Consider the following 24,040-nt stretch of genomic DNA (forward strand, 5'->3'; position numbering starts at 1 on the left):
TCGCAGTAACTAGGGCTGCTCGGATTAAGTCAACCGGGTTGATCTTCAATTTCCCCGGATCACAAACAACCGCAGCTTGAGCCCAGTGATCGAGTTCAGCCATTGTGGAGTCGCTCGGCGATGTTGTAAATGATTCCCGAAGCTAACGGCTGAATGCCAGGTGTGAGTGGTGGTCGGGGTGAAGGCGAAGGAGGGAAGCACACTTCGACACTGAACGAAGTTGATCTGCGAAGAATACCTAACTGCAGCAATCCGTTCCAAAGATTTGGGCATCGGACCTTTCTGCCCGGTCAGCCATCAGCTGCGGCACATCATGCAGCCAGCCAGCCCCCAGTCTCTCTCCACAGATACCAAGGATAAACAGCCGCTTCAATGTCTCGGCCATACTTGTGCTATCATTATCAATAGGAGAAGTTAGTGACCTGTGTACCCAGTGAGCTCAAAGCGACAAGTGATCGACGAGATGCCTCGGTTGCGTTCCCGAGAACCCCTGTTGATCGCCGCGGCTGAATGGGACAGTGCCTACCTTATTTCTCGGTGTCGAGGATATGCTCGATCACCGCATCCGCGAGCTGGCTGGCGAAGATGGCTTCGCCCACAGGCGGGTTGACATTCGCCTCTGGGCGAGCAGGAACGAACATGCCGGGCCGGAAAACAGAAATTTTGATGTTGGCGTTCTATAACCAGAGTCAGTAAGCATTCACCATCAGGTATCGATAAATGTAACAAGAACGCAAGACATGGGTGCACAAACAATCCAGTATTTGAAAACAGTATATACACAAAAAGGCAAAACTGGAGGAAAACCCCTTTATTGAGGAAACAATGAGCCTGGCTGCCAACCTTGAACTTGAACCAAGAAATCAATCCCTGTAAACCAATCAGCCGATTTCTATCCAAACTCTCCCTCCCTTACCAACCGAATGTCTCAACAGAATCATATTGTATCTAGGCATGAAGCCATAGACTGACTGGACCCCCAGTAACAAACAGAAAAATCTCTTGAAAGAACAAAACAAAACATAACGTACCACAAGCCGCTCGGACAACAGCTCCATAGCCTCTTCGGTCTCTTCCTCGTCCCAGCTGTTGGCTGCCCAGTTCACCAAGGCAAACCGGAACGGCCGCTCGCTCGCCGGGGCCAGGTGTGGGATCACCTGGTCGAGGAACGCCTTGGCACCTCCGAGGCAGCGGTCAACTTGAACTCTCTTGCCGGCCTCGGTTTCAACCTCCACGAAACGTTCATCCGAAACAGTGAGGGCTTCGACCTCATCGGCAAGAGATTCCCAGTTGAACCAGGCGTCGCTGATAGATCGACGCCTCTCGGAGGGCCTCGGATGCTCGTCAACACAGGGTTTCGGCGGCAACACCCTATTTCAAGAAGTCAGCGCTGGGTTCGAGAAGGTTTCCAGGAGGCAGGCCATACCAGATGCAGGCTTGAGCGCCCGCGAGCTTCTCGATCAGCTCCGGCTCGTACGACATGAAGTCGTGGTGGGCCAGGTGCCGGGCCTTGGCAGAATACTCATGTGGCATCGCTGCCGGGGATAGTATGTAGACATCTTGGATGTCTCTGCTTGCTAGGCACTGGAAAGCAATGGCGTCTCCCACCAGGCCAGTCGAGCTGACGATGATGATCTTCATTTTTGCTTGTTCTTCGTGCTGCTGATAGAATGAAGCACTTTGTTGTTTTGTCTTTGTAGGGAGAAATAAGGGCCAAATTAAAGCTGCTTGATGGTGATCATCTTGGAGCCTATGCTGAGATGGCTTCTGCTCCTTCCAGTCCTATTTTTTCCTCATTGCTATTGTTCCTTCCTTTTACTTCTGTTACTCCAAGCTACCCAAAGACCCGCTTATTCCGGTTCAGATCTCTGAACCGGAAAGAACAAGGAACTTCAGTGGAATAATTCAAAAAGCCTTAGATTCCCGATTTCTGATATTGATTGTTTCAAGGTGAGGTAATATTGGCTGCGTTGATTCTTGGGCGATGAAAGTCTTCCTTTGATTCAGTAAAGACTGGATGGATACCTGGTGTTCAAGCCACCACGCTACACTTCACCAGCTGTTCCGACCCCAAGCAATGAAACATGAATAATAGACTGTGTCATATATCTAGTCCAAGCATTTCGATTTCACTTGTATATCTTGAATTTGTGGACATGTTTCTGGCTACCTACCTTAAACAGGCATATCCTCTGAATCAAATTCGAAGGTGTTATCTCAGCGGCTCCATCCCTCACTTTCTCAACCACATTCAACGTGATATCACAGTTCAACAACCAACCTCATCTTTGTTGTCTGATGTGCTGCTCCAGTTCGCCTGCAGGTGAAGGCACCCATGTGACTATGTCCAAGTGGAAAGAATAGCCTGCCCCAGTGTAATTCCGCTTTCCATCGATGCTCAGCACCTACATCTCAGCTCCTACCCAGCCTGGATACCTCGATACTTGGCCTGTCCTCATTGACCCAACATTTCTACCGCTTACCCTCTTGAACAATCTGAACGTCAGGCAAGCAAGCCTCCTATTGTTATGCTTCCCAATGCTACCTAGTTTGGTATGAACAGAATCGATCATGTGTGATGGGCCACCAAACAACCTGGAAATCAAGTAAGCAATAGCTAGTAGCAGTTGGAACATGCCGGTATCCCACGAAATCCATCATTCACCATTGTGAACTTTGTGGCCGGGTCTCTTAGAGCCTGGAAAGTCAGGAATCGGGGAACAAGAGAGCGGCTGCGTGGGGGAATGATGTCGTCCTCCTTCCCCCTTTCTGGTGCGAGGGGCAGATGAGCGGGTCTAGGCTCCGATCCTATGACACGGGGCAACGGAGAAAACTCTGCCTACCTTTCTGTGGGGCAAGAAAACTTCCCTCTTATATCTTCTCTCTCTTCTCTTCTTCTCTTCTTCTCATCTTCTTCCAAACACAAACATCCAAGACATCTACGCCCTCCGCGGGAGGTGCCTCGGACGCTCTTCAACATAAGGGTCTTCGACCTCAAATTCGTGCCCGCCCCCCGCGCACTCAAACTCAAACATGCCGTCCCCTCGGGGCACTCAACCTCAAACGCGATGGGGTTGGGTTGTCTTCCAACTTCATCCTGGGGGGGAGGCTCTTCTCCGGCATCATTCTGGGGGGGCGGGCGCCCATTACAAAGTCGGTTGGGTTTTTCGACACCCCTCCAAGAGGCAGCGGTCAACTTGAACTCTCTTGTCGACCTTTCACCGGGTTCATTCCCTCACTGATGCCAGAGTTGCCCACCGTCAACTCTCAGCATCATGGCACAGAGTTGGGTCTTCGCGGGGGATTTGTCTGCCCTCAATGCCATCATGCATGCAGACGTCTTGCCGGCTTCGGTTTCGACCTTCACCGAAACGGTCATCTCAAGATATTTGCCCTCGGGCTACATGGAGCATGATAAGATAAATGTATGTCACTATACCTTGCGACTCATCATGGAATACTAATTGATCATTGTACAGTATAACCTGGGCCTGTCGCCGCCGCTCCATCACTTGGGTCACAGCGCACGATGAGATTTCGCCCTAAGCGAAACAAGGGTTTCGAGACCAATGATTTCACCAGAAGCGGTGGGAAGAATAATCACAAAGATATTCTTGAGGTGGAGATGAAACACCGGTGATATGAATGATGGTGCCGGTAAGTTTTCCCATTCCCCAGCAAGTTACCTATGGTTCGATTGCTGACCCTAGTCCAGACAACCAGAGTCAAGGATGCAAATGGCTGTGCAGCTCTGTTGATCATTGAAATGAGCTCATGGAGAAGGAAAATGGCTGTCAACGCCGCCGTCGACAAAGAGTCGTTCGAGGGATGGTTGGGAAGGGTGGTCATGATTCTGATCTGGTTTCAATATCTCGACTAGGGAACTGGAGGATCAATACATGTATATATGGATCTGCTCTTGTCACGGAAATGTCTAACATTCTCCATGGTGTCATTTGATCGTGCTCGCAGTGCCGTTACTGTTTCTTGTGATTCTAAGGCCCCGATATTATCATGCCGCAGAGGTTGTGCACCAAGTGATTGATACCGTGTTGGATGCCTGATGACCGTTGACATTCGCAGGGGTCATATCTTGTTCCTGTGGTCAAGTTGGAGGAGACACAGACAGCCACAGAATGGTGAATGCTTCACGTGCTGTTCATTGACGACACCGGGAGATGGGCATCATGGCCAATGATAAATCGACCTCACACTGTACATCTTCAGCCCCATGATCTAACGGCACGTCATTTCTATAGAGCTACCTGGAGATTCCGGCGATGGTTATTTGTGGCATTGAATTCGGGCATCTTGTGTATGTCGCGTGTTTTAAGATTATGGTGCTCTCCGTGCTTCACCAAGGTACCCTGACGGGCTGAAAACCGTGATAGACCACACTCACAGTTTCGGTTGAGATTCGACACGCAGATTGCACAAGATATGAGTATATTCAGCACTAGAAAACAGTTTGTGGAATTGAAGATCATCCGCCCCGTGCCGCTGGGACAAGATTGAACCCATCGTCACGAGGTCAATTTGGCAATCTCGCGCGATAAGACGATCCATTGAAAAACATCACAAGGCCAGGACAAGAGCCAATGGGAACGCGAGAAACGTGTTGGAAATTCCAGAACGTCTGGAGCCGTGCCCGGAGCCACTTTCAGTTGGAGCTCAGCACCCCGGCCAGCATCATTCTTGGGGAACCAATAGCGGCTTGGTAGCGAGTTGAGGAAATCTGGGGAACCCCCACGCGAACGGGATATAGGGGGGAACAAGGCGCGGGCCTCACGTGAGACTTGCTCGATGCAAGCAGGCAAGGGAACTGGCTGCCAATTAATTGGGGCTTTAAGGGGAAAGGAGCAGGAGGAGGACAAAGGAATGATGGACAGAGGATCGGGAAAAAGAGCGACGAGAACACGACAACTTGTTGGAGGACGCGAAGACGATCGATCAATGATTTTGAGGTTAAAGCGCGTGGGGGTGGATCTGGGAGATATTCCTGGCTCTGGCTCAGGAGAAAGAAGCAAGGAGGCTCGGGCGAGAACAGCCCGAAATGCCCTTGCTTCTCCATCATCTTCATCAGACATGGGGAAGCGGTGTGGCTTCATGATGTGCGATGGGCGTGAGGTGTTGGATGACAGAGCGGGGGGAAACGGCAGCTAAGAAAGTAAAAAAAAAAAGTAAAAAAAAAAAAGAAAAAAGAAAAAGAAAAAAAAAAAGAATAAAAAAACATGCCTGGATGACGAAACCGAGTGAGATTGTTGGCTTCTGACCGAGCGAAAACCGGGTGGTTTCCATTGATCAGTTGGAAGCCCCCGATGCCGTCCTCCTTGTGAGGGAGGTAGGGGTGGCGTTGATGAGAATGGTCACGACTTGGAATTTTGGGGATTTGCCCCTGACAAAGCCATGCCGCCAATGGTCTTTGACATCGGGGGCGCCAAGCTCGTTGCCCGAATGTTGGGGGTCACCCCACTGTAACACTGTACATCTTTGGGGCTTTGGGTCCGTCGACTTGCACTCCCGTGGTTTTGGAGACGAGCATTTTTCCCGAACTTTGTGTCCCCAAACTGGATTTGCCGTGCTACCCTTCCAGCCAACGGGTAGTTTGTCGTTAGGCGATACAAACAGCCTACTGACACATAGAATGGGAAAGGTGACGGGTCCATTACCTGATGGGATCATGGCCACAGCATGGTGTTTAGTTTGACCAGAGGTGCCATCACGAGATCATATTCGTTCCAGCTATTGCCCAGATCGGGACCAGGTTACCCGACACCCATGTATGCGGTGTATCTCACCGCTGTCTTTGCCCGGCTGATACTGGGAAACGCAACCACCTACAGGTGTGTCTGCTCAACAACTGGTTCTGGAGGAAATTCCAGATGCCTTGGGACGCTTTTCTGGGTAGGGCAAAACTGACCAGTCGGTAGGCGTGGCATCTTCGGTGTGCATGCCACGCAAGCCATGATCCGGCTCCGGTGTCACTTCCGCGTGGCTAGCCGCTTCTTGTCTGTGGTGAAGCCCCCATCAGTCATGCTCGGCATCCCGACTCTTTGGCGCCCCCACGCGAGGCAAAGATGCTAGACAAGGACCACACTCTTGGCAAGAGGCGCCCCTGGATCCATCATCATTACTAGAGCCTCAGATGTCCTTGTCTTGCCAGGGGGCTCGCCTTCCGAGAAGATCGGGCCGGCAGGGATGCCTCAATGCCCACGGCTTAAGCTGTGTTCCTTCAGGTCCGTATATCTTCCCCGTCATTCCTTTCCTGGTTGTCCACCTGACTTCAACTTGGATCACCTTTGCTCCACCCTGATCAAGCGTTGTGGTATAAGTACCCGAGACTCAACCTTTCCCTTCCTCCACCACCACCATCTCTTGTGCCCATTCGCCAGTTACACTATTGCTATATCACTACCCTCTCAAACTCTTACCACCAAAACCTGCATCAGGCACTCGAAGCCAACTCATACTATCAGTCAAGTCTATTCCCAGGCCTGATATTCTGTCCCATAGATCAACAATGGAGCCTTCAACAAACTTCAGCATGCCCGTCACGCCGACCCACCTTCCATCAGACACCTTCGACGAGCAGAGCCAACTAGGAAGACTTCCCAATGGCGTCTACGTACCCATGCTGGCCTTCTTTACGCCTGACGACGAGGTTGACATTCCCGCGACGCAACGACACACGGCGCGCTTGCTCGCAGCCGGTGTAAGTGGGCTGGTGGTCCACGGCTCCAACGGCGAAGCAGTCCACATGTCCCGTCAAGAACGCAAGTCTGTGATCAAGGCGGTGGCCGACGCCGTCAGACACGAATCAGACCATGCTCAAATGCCCATCATTGCTGGCTGCTGCGCCCAGTCCATCCGAGAAACCGTTGAGCTGTGTCAAGAGTCGAAGGAAGCCGGGGCCACACATGCCCTCGTTCTCCCACCAGGCTACTACGCTGGGATTCTCAACAAGGACATCATTGTCGACTTCTTTCACAGCGTTGCGTCCAAGTCTCCCATCCCGCTGCTTGTCTACAACTTTCCCGGCGCGGCCAACGGAGTCGACCTTGATTCCGACACCATCCTCCGCATTGCCGCGCACCCTCGTGTTGTCGGTGTCAAGCTGACGTGTGGAAACACTGGAAAGCTCGCCCGCCTCGTTGTTGATACACCAAAGGTTCGCAACGGCAAGCACGACTTTTTTGTTGCTGGTGGCAGTGCCGACTTTGTTCTCCAAGGCTTGGTCGTTGGTGCTCATGGAACAATCAGTGGCTTTGCCAACCTTGCCCCCAGAGCCTGTGTGAGGATCGGGGAGCTTTTCGAGCAAGGGAAACTGGCTGAGGCAAGAGATCTCCAACATGAGGTTGCCAGGGGTGACTGGCTTGCCATCCGCTACGGGTTCGTTGGTGTTAAGGCTGCGATGCCATACTTCCACGGTCAAGGAGAGTTGGCTTGTGTGGAGCCACGGCTGCCATTCAAATCGTTGGCGCAGGATGGTGATGCGGTCAAGGAGATTCAGCAAGGCATGGCTGGAGTGTTGGAGATTGAGCAGCGACTTGTTGCAGAGGCTACCGCTTAGTTAGGAGAAGAAACTCGACGCATTTTACAGATTTTAATGACTTTTCACTAGGGCCTAGGGCTGGATTGCAAGAAGGGGATTTGGGAGATACTGGTTATCAAAAGGATTTGCTATTGGAGTCTGCTAGATAAAGGAAGGGTACTCGGAAATTTTTGTATAGGGTTATCAGGAGTTCAAATCAACCTGTAGATCACAAGCAAGGGCTTTGCTTTGCCGAATGAATTATTTTCTTTGACAATTTCCCTGCTGGCTCGGACTTTAAAACCAGCCCACAACACCTCCAACCTGGCTTCCTGGCTTCCTGGCTTTGTACGCCTCAAACCAGCTGACCCACCTTGACGCCTAGTAACGTGATTGCCCTCGTCCCTGTTCACCCATGTTCCACAACTTCAACCCCCCTCAAGCAGAGCCTCTCCCGACCCAAGTACAAGAGTAAAAGCAGGCAACACAAAAACCTGTGACCCCCCAATCCTGAATCCCACCATGGTAACGCCCGCCTTTATGTCGGTCAACCTCAAAATCCCACGCCATGGTTCTCCCAAATGATGGCGGTTGATCTTCACTTCTCGAGTCTCCGAGGTCGCTCAAGTACTTGCCTCACATATGCGAATTTCACCTGTGGCCAAGGTACGCACAAAGCCTGTATCGCTTCAGCATGAGCGACCCCCCACGCTGGTCCGCATCATCATGGCGTATGCATATTCCATCCCACTCAGCCGCTTTCAATCCGCCCATGTACATGTACATCCATGTATAGGTGCCGGCATACATACGCCCGACCCGACCGGAGTGAACGTGGCTTGAAGATCAATGCAGGTCAGATTGTTAGCGAGGGATGATCAGAGTTTCAAAGTGCTCTTTTTCTCCCATCCAAGTGGAACCCGGCTCACTCATCTCATACAAAGTTCGTCTCATCCAACCACAATCTCTGATTACATCCCATTCCCAGCCTTATCATGAACGATTTGCAAACACTCTCAGCTTTAGGCCTCACCGCCATATCCTCAGCTCGCTCGTTGGAAACTGGGATACTGCCCACCTCTGATTCATACAATCCCACACGGCCATTCGAATACCCCCATTGTCGTGCCAGCACTGATATGCCTTCCTCTGCATGGTGTGTAACACTAAGCACAACCCCCAACCCAGTCCAGATATTTTGTTTTCTTCCTCTACCGCTGTGCCCGAAGAAAACCTAGGCAACGCCACATAAATCCTACCCACCGCTCTGGGATCCTTCTCGAAGAAAATCCCAGCTCAAGTCACCCTTTCGTGGGGGTGGTCGGCAGCGAATTTTACATGCCAAATTGTTCTACCGGGCGGCGGGCGTAGGGGGTCTAACCAACTCACCGAAACAGCCTCGTAATGCCCTCTCAGCCAAGAGACAGCGGAAATACTTCGTTCATCGCGGATTGGACAAACAAGGCGTGGCTTATTCTCTCTCTCGGGATAAACAAAGCCAATGTCACCATAATACATCACCCAACCCCCCACCCGTCAATCACCTCACATACCCAATAGTTCGGTAGTTGGGCGCATATGAATTGTATTTACTGCCTCAAAAAGCGTGGCTGCCCGGCTAAAACTAGATGCAAATGTAATGCCGGTTCTCCCGTAATATATGATGCGCTGGATGCCAGAGAGCTAAGGATATAATGGACGTGTCCCTTCCTCACGCTCGTCTCCGTCATCAAAGTAACGTAAATATTGCTATACTATAGTAAATGAAGCTCTGGGGATGAGCGCAGTTCGTTTGCCAACGCCGCTGAATATTTAATGTTGGGGTGTGTAAGGGCAGCAGCTTGTCATAAGTAAACCCGGCTTGCCGTCGTGAGGGAACCCAACTTGTCATCGCGAGGGAACCGCCTTGCCGCAAACGGAACCATCCGCCATAGCGTACCCTGCCAATCAGGTAAACCTCTCGGACCAAAACCTCCACCAAGGTATCACCAAGGCCAAAGACCGAATAACTCTGCCCGTATCAATGCCGTCGGCCCATCTAAAAAGTTCCACGAGGCGCGCCCTTAAAGCTCTGTTGATACCGAGCAAGACTGGCATCAAACGCCGAGAACGATGCGTCGACCACCTTGCCACTCGCACCCCCTCCCTCCTTCTCCTTCTTGACATGAAAGCTCAAGCTCTTCGCGTACTGCGGATGGAGATTATCCACCACCTTGAGGAACTCCTCCTTGTCCATGCCCACATCCTCCTCCTCATCGTTCCCCTGATGATTGCTGGGCTCTACCATGTCGAGACCGTCCTCAAAAGCTTCAGCAACGGAGCTGTACTGCTTCCCCGTCAGGATATAAGAACGCAAAGTCTTTTGCATCTTCTCAGGAGGCGGCCTCACTATGCCCAAGGCTTTCTTCTCGTGATATTGGCGGATGAGCTCCTTATCCTCAATGTTGTCCGCCGGCTCCCAAGTGGGATTCTGGCCTTCCGGCCATTGACCTGCCCAGAGGACGAGGTATTTGTGTGTCTTCTTTCCTTTCTCGGTGATCCACCGGTCGTCTAGGAGCTCCTTAACATCGTAGACCTCTTCCTGTGATGCTGGTGCCTTTCGTTTCCTGGGTTTAGGCGCCTTCTTTTCGCTTTTTTGGGATCCAGTCTCTTGGATTTGATCTTGGGATACCGATGCGGTGGAGGAGGAGCCGGGGGTAGTTCGGCTGAAACGACCCCGGCTCACGGCCGCTGGGGTCCATTGGGCGATCTTGAGCGGCTCAGCTCGCCGAGCTGGAGTAGACGTTTTCGACTGCTGCGTTCCATGTGATTTAGCAGGAGTTGACTTGGGTGTCTTGGGATCTGCCGCACCGTTCCGAGACCCAACCTTTGCTTCGGTGCGTGCGCCAAAAGCCGCAGCGAAAGCCGGGTGAATGTTTCCAGGAATAGCTGGACACGTCTGTGCCGGAGTCGCAGGTTTGTGTTTAGATTTAGTAGAAAGACCTGATGCCTGTCCTGGAATAGGAGGAGGAATGGGCGTTTGTTTCGGTCTAGGAATCGCCGTGACGCCTGGTTTGGCCTTTGATGGGAGGGAATGCTGATAGAGATTTGGTGGGGGGATGGGCGTCTCTTTCCGTCCAGGTGGCAATGGCTGTGAGAGAGGAGGTAGCACACCTCGCCGGGATGGTGCCAAACTGCTGGCTTGCGATGTTTTGGCACCCGATGTTTCGAAGGAAGGTAGACCAGACTGACCGATTGGCTCTGCTTCAGACTTTCCGGCCCATTGACCCTCTTCCGCGTCGCGGAGCTGCCACTTTTGATCATTCACAAAATCTGGATGCAGTTGTCTTTGGATGGCGGCTTCGTCGGACTCCACGTCACTAACCGTGTCCTCCCTCTCCAATGCCATGCTCAGTTTTCTCTTCTTCGGTGTTGAAAGAGACGGTCCAGCTACCTGCTCTACCATGGTGAGGGCTTCGCTCGCTTGGGTGGTCGAAGCGGGCGAGCGAGAGGCGCGGGGTTTGGTTTTGGGGGGTCTGCCGACTGGTCGTTTGCCTTCAGCAATGACGGCGGCCTTCTTCTTTGCCATTTTTTTCTCTTTCAGAGCCAACTCTGCTGTCTTTCTCTGTGCGTCGAGTCTCTCGAAATTGCGGGACTCCCACTCCTCGAGCTCGCGCGGGGAGATGTAGTCGAGCACCTTGTGGCAAGGCACAAGTAGCTTCGCCGCAGGCAGGTCGGTGAAGCCAATGTGATAGTGAAGTAGACGGCGAGAATCTGGCTTCATGTCCTGATCCGTGGGAAGGACAAACTGGTCGATTATGTAACCGGTCGAGTCGTGAACAGGAAGGAGCGAGATCTGAGGGAGGGCGGGCCCTAAGCCGGGGACATACTTTCGCTCTGACCGGAAAGGGATCTCGATCGCCGTTTTGCGACGGGTGGGAGGTTCGTCTTCCTCCATGATTATCTCTTTGATCTGGAGGAGGGAAAGCTGGAAGTAGAGGACATAGGCGGGTAGGTCGAGACCTTGAGGAAAGGTGGTGAGGCGTAAAGTCGCGACTTTGCGACGCGTACGAGAGATCGCGAAACTGCGCCTAGAATTGCTGGAACATGCAGTCTGAGCCGGAGGTTGTCGAATGAGGGTTCGAAAATGTAGATAATTGGTGACCTGAACTGGACTTTAAGGAGAGGACGTGTTGCGCCTGACTGGCATATGGTGGGAGTGGCCCAATTCAGGGGGCCTTGTAAGGTTGGCGTGGCATTGATCGCTACTGAGCTGTCGAGGCGCTGTCCCAAGCTCGCGACAACTGGATTAATTACGGACCGATGAGGAAAGTAGACACTACATTGGGAACCATGGACTGAGTCAATGGTCCAGTAAATACAGGATCATTCTCGATGTTAGGTGTATAGTCTGATATGTGAGGTCAAAGTCCTATTGTTTCTTTTCCAGTGCTTCTGTCTGTCTCTTTTGTTCTGATGGGCTGGAGGAGTTCCATGGGATCTGAGAACCTTGGTGGGTGATAGGTAGCTAGATCCTTGCCTCTAGAACGTTCTGGCTCCTCAAGATGGGAGTGTCAACAGCCACAATAAGATATGCACGCAATTGCCATAACTTAGTTGCTTATAAGTCGCTCCTTCTCTAAATCAGCAGAACGACTAGAGTTGAGCAACTACAGGAAGCAATGCAAGGAAAGGGCTGTAGACTTACAAGCACCAGCCCGCCCCTCCACTGTTATCGCTTATCACCATTCCTTGCCAAGACTGGAATTAGCGCCTGAGGCTCGCAAAAACCTAGCTCCAGTTCTCCACAAGAGCTCTTGTTCAGTAGCCTTCCATGACAGTATCTTGAACCGCACAGCGTCACCGTGCCTGTTGAGGCCACTCTCCACTCAATCTTTCCAGGTTCTGCCACTTTCTACTCGAACAATTGCCTGTTCAAAATTAACACATATCACTCTTTGAACGGCCACAACACGAGCCACCCAGTAGATTACAACAACGTCACTTACATCTTATCTCCAAGATGCTCGTCACATCAGCAACGAGCATGCTTCGCGCAGGCGCAGGCCGCTCTGCCAGCGGTCTCCAGCCCATGCTCCTCCGCACCACCACCGCCTGCCCTTACTCCGCCGGCCTCAACATGACCTCGCCCTTCTCCTCCATGTCACAACAACCCCTCGCCAAGTTCCGTACTTCACCACCAACTACCCGCCGCACCCTCTCCACCACCCCTTCCCGCCTCAGCACCGACGCCGAAGTCGACGCAGCCGCCGCGGCAAAGGCCTCCAAGGCTCAAATCGCTGCTCATCCCGAGACGCCCGCTCTCAACTGGGAGACTTTCTTCAAGCTTCGCAAGTCGAGGAGGAGATGGCAGCAAGGCTTTAGTGTGCTGGGCATGCTGGGGTTTGGTCTCGCGGGGTCGATGGCGCTGGGATCCGGCGCGGCGGATAGTCTTGTGGGCAATATCCCGCTTGATCCGCTCATGACGATGGGGTTGATGACTATGGGTTTCGCCGCATTGGGTTGGTTGGTGGGGCCGAGTGTTGGAACGGTGGTATTTAATGCGATGAACAGCAAGTGGAAGGCGCCGATGGCGCTGAAGGAGAGCCAGTTCTTTGCGAGGATCAAGAAGAATCGGGTTGATCCTACGGCGAGTTCGGCGAGGAATCCTGGTATGGCGATCTCATGATGTTTTGAGTTGGCAATGATGACAGGTGCTAACATGAGATTGGAACAGTCCCCGATTTCTATGGTGAGAAGATCTCCAGTGTTGCCGGTTACAGGCAGTGGTTGAGAGATCAGAGAGCGTTCAACAAGAAGAAGATTGGCGTATAAAGGAAGATTGAGTAAGACGGTATGGCATGTGGCAAAGTATAGTGTGTATCAAGTTCACAACAGGAGGAATTCTTACTTTCATGAGAGCGAACAATTATGGACTCAGTCATCGGTCTGCCTCTGCTCTCATTCTCATTGTTTAGCGGTGTTCAGGGATGGCATTTTGTCAGGTGTACCATAGGTGGAAAAAAAGGACCATTGCCAGAGCGGTTACACAGCAGACTCCTCTTATTCATAGCAATTCGAAATGAGTCGAGTTTATTCAAGATTTGGCCGTTCCTGCGATGTTATTGCTATATGAACGGAAAGGATGGATCGACCTCGTCCTTCCAAGCCCTCATTCCTCCTATGATATCGACAATCTTTCTCTTGCCCCCGTGGTCCACTCCGAGCTCCTTGAGCTTCTCGACTGCCTCTTGGGAGTCCAGCCCTCGACGACATACAACGAATATGGGATCCTCTGCCGATTTCAGGGGTAGGATCTCTTGAGCATCACCACCATCCCTCTTGATGGTCGCCGCTTTCATGAGTAGCTTCCCAAAGGGCACGTTCACCGCACCGTCGATACTTCCAAAGGAGAAATGTTCCTTCTCCCTGGTGTCGAGAAGGATGTGGTTCTGCAATTGCCCACTTTCTCTCGCTGCGTGGTAGGCAGATGCGGTGATTCTATCCTGCGCAGGGAGGGTGGCTTTGGGTGTTTGGAGCCCGCAGAACTGGATGTAATTCGGATTGCCGGATTTGATGCCCTCTAGTGTCAAAGTTTGGGGTGAGTTCTCGCCGCAGGCGAAGCAGTTCTTTTTGCGGGAGGCCATTTTCAGGGCGCGGAAGGTGTAGGGGCCTGGGGCGGCGTTGAGGTCGTAGGAGTAGATTAGGAGGGTGGGTTGGATTAGGTTGTGGGGGTCGTCTTCGGTGGTGGTGTCTGAACTGGATTGGGGGAGGTGTAGAGCTGAGGCAAGAATCTTGATCGCTTCTCCTGCTTGGGCTACACCCATTAGACCGACTACTGGGCCCATGATGCCTGCTTCTCCGCATGATAGCTGGGTGTTGGCTGGTGGTGGTTTGCGGAAGCAGCAACGGTAGCAAGGAGGGTATTTCCTGTCCATCTTTCCCTGGGGTGTGGGTGGGCAGTTTAGGACGATCAGTTGACCGGACTTTTGAACAGAGGCGGCTGATACTAGAGGTTTGCAGAGGAGAACGCAGACATCGGAGATGAGGTAGCGGGTTGCTGGGTTGTCGGTGCAGTCTAGGACTAGGTCGTAGAGGGTGATGATGTCTGCTGCGTTTTCGTGGGAGATGGGATAGGTGTAAGGAACATAGGTCGGCAGTGGGTTGAGGTCTCTTAGATGGGTGATGAGACTGTCAACTTTCTTCATGCCTATGCGAGAGGTGGCATGACCAACTTGGCGATGGAGGTTTGATGGTTCAACGACATCGCCATCAATGATGCCGATGGTTCCTATCCCAGCACCTGCGATGTATTGGGCTGCTGGACAGCCGAGACCACCGGCGCCGATAATGAGGACCTTGGAATTTATAAGTCGAAGTTGAGCTGTTGCGTGTTAGTCTCGGCCCACGGCAGGGTACCACCTTAGGATAAAGTCATACCATCTTTGCCCATTCCAGGGACGATCATTTGACGAGAGTATCTATCAAACTCCTCATCTGTAAGCTGTAGACTGGAGCCGTTCTGCTCCCCATTCGTTGCTGCGCTATTTGAATGGTGTTCATTGTTCGAATTGTGCTGCATAATGTCGGTTTGTGAACATGCCGGGTTCTTGGGCTGAAGCTCGAAATACACCAGCAAATAGCTCCTGCTGTTTGTGTGTTCAAATGCTTGTTCTGCCTACACAGGGACAAGGAACTCTAATACAATAGAAACCCTCGCTTAGAAACATACAGACTAACGAACAAATTCGCTATCACCAATATGATCGACTTTCAGAAATCCAATCCACTTCACCCCAGCAGACGAAAATCCATAGGGCTGAGCTTTGCCCCTCCCCCGCCAAAAGAAGGATCAGCCTTGGCGCTCGTCAAAAGCCGACCCCTACCCACCAAAGGCGGTGAGCTCACATGCCCCACTAAAAAAGTCCAAACTGCCATGCTCTCCCTGTCGCTTTGCGACTGCGACTTGTCACGCATTGCGATAAGCCACCTCTCGCACATTTTTGTCAGCCACCTCTCACACCAAACAACCATGGTATTTAACTCAAATCCACCAATACCTTCTCATCTCCAACCTAACATTCTCTCCCAGGCTCCCACAGTCCCAGGAAAGCGCCCCACCGCCCGCCAAAAAGCCCTCGCCCGCCTCGCCGACCCAACCATCCCCCGCAAAACCCACCGCGATGACAACCACGTAACCGACTCCTTCATCAACTCCAAGCGCGACAAGCGCCTAATCAAACACTCCTCCTTCGTCTCCAAAATCACCAAGCCCTCCTCCTCCACAGCACTCAGGAACCACAAGAAGCGCCAGGCCAAAAAAGCCAAGACCCAGCTAAAGACAACTCTCGACTCGCTCGGGGATGTCCTTGACGACATTGAAGATGAGATGGAGGACGAAGGTGCAATGGACAACGAGCAGGCCCTGCAGGGGAAAGTCAGACACAAAAGTATAAAGTCTAGGCCGGGGGCGCTAAAGAGGAAGGAGAGGGTCGTCAAGGGGGAGATGTCCCGGTTTGGGCATAACCTGGCGCAGTTGGCTACCGTGACGAGCGCGAGTAGCACGGCGACGATAAACCAGAACACGGCCAAGAAACAGGCGGAAGAGCAGTCAAAGATGGAGATAGAGGGGACCGCGATAGCGGCGCAAGAGGCAGCGACTTCGAATCGGTGGGCGGCGTTGAGGGGGTTCATCTCTTCTACTATGGAGCAGAATCCTGCTTTTCTTGGCAAATAATGGCTACACGTCATGTGTGTTTTTCTTATCTATGTATATACCCTTCAAACTGCTGTAATAACGACAGGAATGACGAATGTTGAGACAATATGAGTATACAATAACCGTTCACTAGATTGCCTAACGCGAACTTCTGTTGTGCTGTCTAGAAGAATTGTAAACATAACCATGCATAGTGATAATGCAGATGTTGGCTTTGTGTGATGTGGGTATCGTAATGCGACATAACCCCCCTCCATCCTCTCCAATTAACGAGATAAACCAGATGATGTTACCCAAACCGCACCCCTCTTTCTTCCCATTTTTCATCTCCAATTGCTCAAAGCCTGCCCTCGCGCCTTTAAAACAAAGGGGTACTCGTGTCCTGCCTGCCTAACTCCTAAACACCTGCTCTCCCTCGTAGATAGCCAGCGCCTCCGTGAAGGTAGAGGCACAGGACTGCAGATCCATCGTCGTGATGCTTTCAATGTAAAGCCGGAACAACTACTCTCAGAAAGCCATCTCGAGTAAAATACCTCCACCTCAACAGCAATCATTGCCTCCATCAATTCCGCCCTCGAATATGATGACTTCATACCAAGAACCAACAGTTGCGATAGGGCTCAACTCTCATACCAAAATGCTGTGAATGACCCAAAACATGCGGCAAACCCCGACTGCTGTGCTGAATACAGTTACAAGAAGGAACCACAGAGCTCAACTTCAAGATGTCTAGTGATAGCATCCGATAAACGCCTCATCTCAACCTCTGTTCTATTTGGTCCGTTTGGAGCCAGATTGTAATCGTCAATCGAACGCTTGGTGGCAACCCATCAATCGATGCGTGGCGGGGTTGATGAGGATGGAAATGGTGATGCACTGCGTCTTCTCTCGCCTTCTTTTCGCAGACTTTCGATAATGTTCATCATCTCTTTTCGACCGCTGCGGCTGTCGACCGCTTTGCCGGCCATCGACATTGACACCTTTTCAGTAGCGTTGGCGTTGAGCAACTTCTTGATCAGGAGATGCCTCATAAGAATACAGACGTAGACGCCGCAGTCGCTGCTATTCTCCTGCTGTGGGCAGTCGTTCATCTGGTAAAACCGTAGAGCCTGGCCCAAAACCTTACTTAGCCGATCGGTGCACTTTTGGGCTTCGTAATAATTCGCGCCACCCAGCGAGTCGTAGTGAAACGCAACACCATCGATTTTGGACACCAGGAGCAACGACCAGTGAGAGCCGAGGTCGGATCTGGTGCTGTCGCGTGCGTCGTTGACTGGAAGAAAGATATGTGTGATCTGGTCAAAGTTTGGCAGGGCGCTTGCTATACTCCTGACGTCGCTTGATTGCATCATCAGGAACGTCATGCTGGGACGAAGCAGGACGATCTTCGCCTCGGGGTACTTGATGAGGACCTCCCGTTCGAGCCATCTAAACCACATGTTAGAGACGCGGTGTTTCGGGGGGAGGGGGGAAGCTTGGTGACTGTTGGGAGCTTCAACAGAACCCTCTTCACCCTCTAGACGTACTCTTCCCAGAAGGCAATGTTCTACGATCATGTTAGCTTGGTCCAGCACAACAGCGCCAGCAGATACATACATTATCTGTCAGCCAGTCGTTTCGGAGGGACCTAACATCCTCCGTCGTCACTAGAGCCTCAGTTAGATCTGGTTTGCTTGCCATAAGAGATGGAAAAGTCGCAAAGTTTGGAAAACGTACGGCAGATGTCATAGTCTGGTTGGGATGGATTGTTAGCAGGAGAACATACCACGATGGGAGCAAGATAGAAGCACTTACATGATAGATACTGGGTTGAGCCCGATCCCAGCTGTGCATTGGTCAGTCTCCGTGAGGTCCTGGTAGAGTATCGAGAGATAGTAGCTGGACTGCTCGCACGCGCACTGCTTCGGCCCTTGGTCGTAGCAGTGCGAAGAGAAGACATGTCGGGCTTCTTGATCCTGGGCTCGACTTTCCCGGGTTGTCTGCCCTGTCTGCTCTTGGTGCGGGGGTTGGTTGTGAGACGGAGATGGAATTTTTGGGCCTTGGATTTTGTACTGGCCATCCCCGTGACCCGGGAACTGGGGGGAGAAAATGTTGATAAAGAAGGGGAAGTTCTGCTCACAGTATCCCCGAAACGCCTGGCCATGCTGTTTCGGAATCCCATGATCCTGGAAGAACGGGGTCCGCGCGACGGAGAAGAGCTGGTTGAAATAGATTCTGGGTCAGGTGAAGTTGACGCCGTTCGGCGGGGCTGGCCGGAGCTCCTTGAACCGCGGTAGGACTGGGAGGGCAGCGACGGGGAGGGGCTTCGCGAACGGAGCGATGAGGGGGGTAATACCGGTAGGGCGAGAGAGATGTCACTAGCGCCGTCGAGGAGAAGCTGTTCACGGGTTGCGCGAGTGTGGTAGAGGAGTCGCGACACGTTGAAGCGTAGGGTGTACCAGTCAAAGGCAGCCGGGGGTTGCGAGGTCTTCGGTCTTCCGGCGCGGTGTTAACGACTACAGATTGTTATATACGAACAGACAATGCTAGCGCGATCTTCAAATGAATACGGAGTAGAGCGCGCGGTCAATGCGGACTGTGGGGTTGGCCAGAGAGCAAGAATTGCGCAGGCAGAAATCACAAACGATGTAGAATCGAGTCTCGAAGTTTTGACGGGGTGCGGGCAGTGTGGGCTGCGGGACCGACCTTATAGAGACCCCGCAGTTTTGTGGTGACTTACACGCACCTTTGAAGGCCAGCCATCGTGGCAGTGCGCTAGCCAAAATGCCCGTCACAGGCCGCCGCCTGTCGATGCTGTCTTGTCTCCAGCGCAGGGCTTTCCGCGATTCCACAAACACTTTCTGGCTTCCTCTGGTCGGTGGTTTTTTTGTCCTCGTCGTGCAAAAGGACACTTCCGGCTTCCCTCCAGATATCTCTTTACTCCCGAGTCTCAAGTCTTCAGGTTCTGGAGTCGGGCGCAAAAATGATCGCAACTGTCAGATGCTCAGATGCTCAAAGAGAAAGACGTCACCAAGCGATCTTGCCCGCGCTTGGCATGCCAAGCAGTTGCAGACAGAGATCAAGGACCGTGCCACGCCTGGGATGGCCGCCCGGGTGAATCTTGTGAAGACAACACACGTCACAGCCCACGTCGCGAGGCTGAACCGACCAAGTGTTTGAATGTGAAGTATCAGAGATGTGGTTGTCATTCAGAATCTGGACATTCGGAAGTCGTGAGAGGAGCATTTGGTATAAGGTATTCGGAGCTGGACTCGCAAACGTGAAGGCACGCAATGTCCAGAGCCAAGGTTGTTGTTGTTTGTCGATGGGAAACAGCAATGAAGGAAACGGCAACGTATCCAAAACCTTATCAGGCTTATGCCTCGGTGTCAACACTTCGCCGGTAACTTTGTGCAGCTGTCAAGTGTGCCCTAATCATGAAGGCGTAAGCCTCTTCACATGGGAACCTGTCTGACTCCCAGCAACAAACAGTTCTAGCCGGACGAAAAACCAAAACACAATGTTTGGCTACCTAGAGATGGAATTGAGAGTATCAATATAGGTATGAAGGCTATAATCCTATTGTTCATCTTCAGGACACCACATAGCTATCATTTGCGGTGACTGGGCTTGACTGGGAACTCCAGGGAATGAATGATATTAGACTCTCGCCTTCACAGTCCCAGCAGCCATACTGTGCGCCTCGTCGGTTTTTTATTCACTCATTCATTTTACGGAGGTGAAGATGTGTATTCACACGTGATGCGGGTCTTTGGGAGCGTCTTGGGGAGGCATTCTGGAGCAGCTAACTGTATGTGTTGCTCCCATTCCCTCGTCGGTGCTATTCAACTGAGCCTGACGAATAGCTTCAATTGGAGCAACAGCCATGTTCACTGCAGATTCAAGTTGCTCCCAGCAAAGCCCCAAGTGAATCAAGCTCACAGCCAGGCTCCTCAATCTGAAAGTACTATAAAGTGTGTCTTCTTCTCTGTGCCACTTGGCAAGCCCATCCATCCTCTCCCCATTCAACTACCGTCTTCACCGTTAGCACTGAATGACCCAAATCACGATACAGAAACGATCCATTCATCAAACTACCATCGAAATGTCATCTACGTTCCTCTCTCGCAGTGCCCTTTCGGCCATCCGCCCAGCGAGCAACCAACCAGTCACCTCTCTTCCCAGCCTTAGAAGACTCAACTGTGTTACCATGGGTTTTGACGATGTCAAGAGATGGAAAGAGTGGAAAGCGAAGGAACTTTTGGTGCCCAATTCCCAGGACAATGTCTTCCACTTGAAGATCTACTCTCCCATCAACAAAAGCCAGGTGTGGAACATCGACTATTCTGGTGTGTCTACCAGACCTCCGCCTCCTCCTCAACAGGCATCTGCTCGCCTTCTCGTATCACCACTCCCGGCCAAAGTCCCTGTTCGCCGCCTGAGGGTTCCGAAGCAATTCTTGTCATATTATTATGAGTCACCGACTGGCGGGGGATCATCTACACCACAAAGATCTTTTTTCTCCACCACGTCCCAGTACATCACCTTTGAGACGCTCAAATCAGTCGAGAAAGGAGGCAAGGTCGACTCCCATTCCGCCAAAGTCAAGAGCTCGTTGCGGAACAGAGTCCAGTCTCGCCCAAACACCGATGACGCGCAAGTTACAGGTACTCCCGACAACAAGCAAGACAAAGATGTCGATGCTGAGCTACCAGTCTTGCGATATATGCCATTCTTCCTCGGTGCTGGTGGACCACTCTGAGTTTGCGAGGCTTTTGCCTAAGGGTTGCCTACCATGAAGTTTCATAATAAATGATTCATGGTTAGGGTGGAAAACTAGGAGTGTTGTGGCTGAAGGCCAAAGATTGGGATTGGTATCCTGTGGAGTTTGGTTGGGATGGAGTTATGGCTTTTCACCCAGATTTTACACTTATGAGCGAAGGCGTTCAGAGGACCAGCATTGTGTTTTCTTCAAACGGGATTTCGAGTTCATGGGGTAGGTCGGGCTACTTCAGTTCAGCCAAATAGAAGGAGAAGTAGTAAACCACATGCTGCTGGACGTACTGTTGAGGCTTGTGCATGAATTTGTGATAGTGATGAACTGGGCCCCAACAGGTCAGGGAAGGTTTCATCAAAAAAGAAAGACTGCCTATGACAGCAAACATTTAAACCAGTAGAACACGAAGTAGTCACCCTGCCCACAAAATAATTGAGACACCAAATAAAGACCCCCTCTTCACACGTCCTCCTCCCCAACCACACTCTCTAAGAGCCTAGGAAAATATTTTAAGGGTATAGTGCCACAGGCCTACTCCTGTTCAAAATTCGGAGGCCTTTGGCCACAGGACGGTTAAAATACGGTTGGTTAAAATTGGAGGTTCCTGTGTAAGTGACTGCGATTTGGGTGGTTTGGTGGCTCGATTAATTTGTGGGCAGGGTGGGAGTATAAGACACTTCGCCACAGTCTTCCCCCATGTCAGCCCCTGGTATGTCCCTTTTGTGTCATCCGCTCTTATGGGGAGAGGAATGGGTTGGGGTACATTAGACAGTGCTGGGATTCTAAAGAAAATTGTCGACATCAAGCATCTATAATTGACCGGGTTAGCCAAAAAGTCATGAAGTTGCAGAATCGAACCTTCCAGGGATAAGCACCGATAGTACCAAGGCTTAGTCCGGAACATTGTTAATCGAGAGTATGTTAAAGATATTGCTACCGACTCATTGATTCAACCTCGCAACGTGACTGCCACAAATTGACAGAACCGGATTTTCTAAGGAAGTCTGAATCTATTCTCAATGCCTTAGTCATGGTAGAATAGGAAGTTGTTGGAGCTGGTGAAAGGTGGTTAAAGCTAGACGTTCATTAAGAGCATGCAGGAAATCCCGGATTTCTCTTACCATTGGTCATGAGGAGCTAACTGCCACAGATTTTGTGAGGACCAGGAGCTCACGGTGCTTCAACAGCCACAGGCACAAATACGTACGGCTGTCAGCCTGATAATCCTCCCGGAGATTTGAAAAATACGGCGACAAAGTCTCCGAGCCTCCAAACTGATGCTTTGTCATCGTGTTACTCGGAGTTGGGCTAAACCCGAATTCCAGAAAATAGGGTAGCGGACAACGGATGAACCTTCAGTGGAAATGGCACCAAACCCCCACAAATCCCGGCCCAGAAGATCCCTGCCAATTACGTGGGCACCGCTGTGCAACTCCAAAAGCTTCCGGTAAGCCTGGGCCGGCAGGGGACGGGACAGCGAGACAGTTCCTATATAAGCCACCCAGTGCTTGATTTGCCATCACCATTGTGAATTGCGCCATCCATCAACCACCCAAACAGGTAATTAACTGTTGTGTAAAACCACCAACATGTCTCCAAAAGCAGCCTCAACAGCCACAGGCCCACTTGCGCCATCGAATCCGGAAACCAAAGAAGACACCGCTCTCTGGAGTTTGAAACATGTCCAAGTCCTCTGGTCCTGGGCCGCCAGACCATCCAAGCCAACATATCCTCCCATCTCCTCAATCCCACCCACGCCGGCCACCCGTCTCCTCGAAGCCGATGCCGTGCCCACAACCGGCGAGCCCTTCCCGACCGAGCCAATCCTCACGAGAAACGCCCACCATGAGCCCTTCAAATCCAATACTGTCCTCTACCTCGCCTATGGCTCCAACATGTGCTCAAAGACCTTCCTGGGCATGCGCGGCATCCGTCCCGTAAGCCAAATCAACGTATCCGCCCCTTCTCTCGACCTAACCTTTGACCTGCCCGGTCTCCCATATCGCGAACCATGTTTCGCCAACACCGCCCTGCGTAAACTCCCAGAACCTCCAAAACTGCCCCCCAAAGTCCCTGACATGCCCGACCTCCCTGACCCCCCAAAGATGCCCCCTTTCTCTTCCAGCAATCGACAGCGCAGACCAATCAACTGGACCAAAGGCCTCGTCGGCGTAGTCTACGAAGTAACGGCAGAAGACTACGCCAAAATCATCACCACCGAAGGCGGCGGCGCAAGCTACCACGACATTCTCGTGCCATGTTTCCCCTTGCCAGCCACGATCGGCGTCCCAGAAAAACCCGACATTCCCGTCCCTCCCAGACCGTTCCTCGCGAGAACGCTCTATGCCCCACGCCTCCCCGATATTCCAGATAAGCCCCCGAAAGAAGACGATCGCAGCCCCACCAACAATGACGACGGTGACGGTGACAAATGCCCCAAGCCTGAACTCCCCTCTTGGATCCAAAAATTCCTCCTCCCCGTCCGCCGCCCGCAAGCAGACTACGCCCAGCCCTCCCCCCGCTACCTCTCCCTCCTCACCACCGGCGCAGCAGAACACGACCTCCCCCAAGACTACCAAGCCTACCTCCAATCCCTCCGGCCCTACACCGCAACCACCTGCCTCCAGAAACTCGGCCAGGTACTCTTCCTCAGCTTCTGGGCGCCCTGGGTCATAACAGCCATGTTTGGGGGTCGGTTGTTCAGTGACGAGAAGGGCAGGGCGCCCAAGTGGGTCGTGGCAGGGACGACGGTGTTGTTTAATATCGTCTGGGCAAGTTACGATTACGTCGCCAAGCCCATCTTTGGGGACGGGGAGAGGACGCTCGAGGAGGAGGAGACGGACGGGCAGAGGAGTTGGGTCGGGGAACGGTGGGGGAGTGGGAGAAGGGAGAGGGGGACGGTGGACGAGAGGAGAGTTCTGTTGGTGTAGGTCATGGAGATGAAGAGAGTGAGAGTCCGAGGAAAGAAGTCCGAAGAGGGTGGATATCGAATATCATCCATCTTCCGAGGACCAAGACATCTCGGAAAGCCATAGGCTGACGCGAGCGTCAGTTC

The 24,040-nt window shown here is 52.1% G+C and overlaps 10 protein-coding genes across 10 annotated transcripts; 6 read left to right on the top strand and 4 right to left on the bottom strand.

Moving 5' to 3' along the window:
* Window positions 1-311: 311 nt before the first annotated feature.
* Window positions 312-1,641, bottom strand: QC764_106115 (uncharacterized protein; the record flags this gene model as incomplete). Its single annotated transcript, XM_062941856.1, has 4 exons — window positions 312-392; window positions 561-677; window positions 1,032-1,371; window positions 1,427-1,641. The coding sequence occupies 4 exons, from the start codon at window positions 1,639-1,641 to the stop codon at window positions 312-314; spliced, it is 753 nt and encodes a 250-aa protein (XP_062804758.1).
* Window positions 1,642-2,702: 1,061 nt separating this feature from the next.
* Window positions 2,703-3,881, top strand: QC764_0007480 (uncharacterized protein). Its single transcript, XM_062939820.1, has 3 exons — window positions 2,703-3,425; window positions 3,480-3,657; window positions 3,716-3,881. The coding sequence occupies exons 1-2, from the start codon at window positions 3,276-3,278 to the stop codon at window positions 3,531-3,533; spliced, it is 204 nt and encodes a 67-aa protein (XP_062804759.1). The 5' UTR covers window positions 2,703-3,275; the 3' UTR covers window positions 3,534-3,657; window positions 3,716-3,881.
* A 2,639-nt stretch (window positions 3,882-6,520) lies between these two features.
* On the top strand, window positions 6,521-7,570 carry QC764_106120 (uncharacterized protein; the record flags this gene model as incomplete). The annotated part of the gene is made up of 1 exon (XM_062941857.1): window positions 6,521-7,570. One exon carries the CDS (start codon window positions 6,521-6,523, stop codon window positions 7,568-7,570), a length of 1,050 nt encoding a protein of 349 aa, XP_062804760.1.
* Window positions 7,571-9,569: 1,999 nt separating this feature from the next.
* On the bottom strand, window positions 9,570-11,468 carry QC764_106130 (uncharacterized protein; the record flags this gene model as incomplete). The annotated part of the gene is made up of 1 exon (XM_062941858.1): window positions 9,570-11,468. One exon carries the CDS (start codon window positions 11,466-11,468, stop codon window positions 9,570-9,572), a length of 1,899 nt encoding a protein of 632 aa, XP_062804761.1.
* Window positions 11,469-12,144: 676 nt separating this feature from the next.
* Window positions 12,145-13,488, top strand: PAM17 (TIM23 complex component). The gene is made up of 2 exons (XM_062941859.1): window positions 12,145-13,182; window positions 13,248-13,488. The coding sequence occupies exons 1-2, from the start codon at window positions 12,534-12,536 to the stop codon at window positions 13,343-13,345; spliced, it is 747 nt and encodes a 248-aa protein (XP_062804762.1). The 5' UTR covers window positions 12,145-12,533; the 3' UTR covers window positions 13,346-13,488.
* Window positions 13,489-13,638: 150 nt separating this feature from the next.
* Window positions 13,639-15,092, bottom strand: QC764_106150 (uncharacterized protein; the record flags this gene model as incomplete). The annotated part of the gene is made up of 2 exons (XM_062941860.1): window positions 13,639-14,894; window positions 14,951-15,092. 2 exons carry the CDS (start codon window positions 15,090-15,092, stop codon window positions 13,639-13,641), a joined length of 1,398 nt encoding a protein of 465 aa, XP_062804763.1.
* A 354-nt stretch (window positions 15,093-15,446) lies between these two features.
* QC764_106160 (uncharacterized protein) lies at window positions 15,447-16,290 on the top strand (the record flags this gene model as incomplete). Its single annotated transcript, XM_062941861.1, has 2 exons — window positions 15,447-15,545; window positions 15,603-16,290. 2 exons carry the CDS (start codon window positions 15,447-15,449, stop codon window positions 16,245-16,247), a joined length of 744 nt encoding a protein of 247 aa, XP_062804764.1. The 3' UTR covers window positions 16,248-16,290.
* Window positions 16,290-19,329, bottom strand: QC764_106170 (uncharacterized protein). Its single transcript, XM_062941862.1, has 5 exons — window positions 18,349-19,329; window positions 18,024-18,054; window positions 17,826-17,893; window positions 17,756-17,775; window positions 16,290-17,657 (listed from the first exon to the last, which is right to left on the bottom strand). The coding sequence occupies exons 1-5, from the start codon at window positions 18,388-18,390 to the stop codon at window positions 17,060-17,062; spliced, it is 759 nt and encodes a 252-aa protein (XP_062804765.1). The 5' UTR covers window positions 18,391-19,329; the 3' UTR covers window positions 16,290-17,059.
* Window positions 19,330-20,313: 984 nt separating this feature from the next.
* On the top strand, window positions 20,314-20,970 carry QC764_106175 (uncharacterized protein; the record flags this gene model as incomplete). The annotated part of the gene is made up of 1 exon (XM_062941863.1): window positions 20,314-20,970. The coding sequence occupies one exon, from the start codon at window positions 20,314-20,316 to the stop codon at window positions 20,968-20,970; it is 657 nt and encodes a 218-aa protein (XP_062804766.1).
* Window positions 20,971-22,574: 1,604 nt separating this feature from the next.
* QC764_106180 (uncharacterized protein) lies at window positions 22,575-23,915 on the top strand (the record flags this gene model as incomplete). Its single annotated transcript, XM_062941864.1, has 1 exon — window positions 22,575-23,915. One exon carries the CDS (start codon window positions 22,575-22,577, stop codon window positions 23,913-23,915), a length of 1,341 nt encoding a protein of 446 aa, XP_062804767.1.
* Between the last annotated feature and the right edge of the window lie 125 nt (window positions 23,916-24,040).

The sequence above is a fragment of the Podospora pseudoanserina genome, chromosome 1 (assembly GCF_035222485.1).
Source record: "Podospora pseudoanserina strain CBS 124.78 chromosome 1, whole genome shotgun sequence".
NCBI classification, from domain to species: Eukaryota; Fungi; Ascomycota; class Sordariomycetes; order Sordariales; family Podosporaceae; genus Podospora; species Podospora pseudoanserina.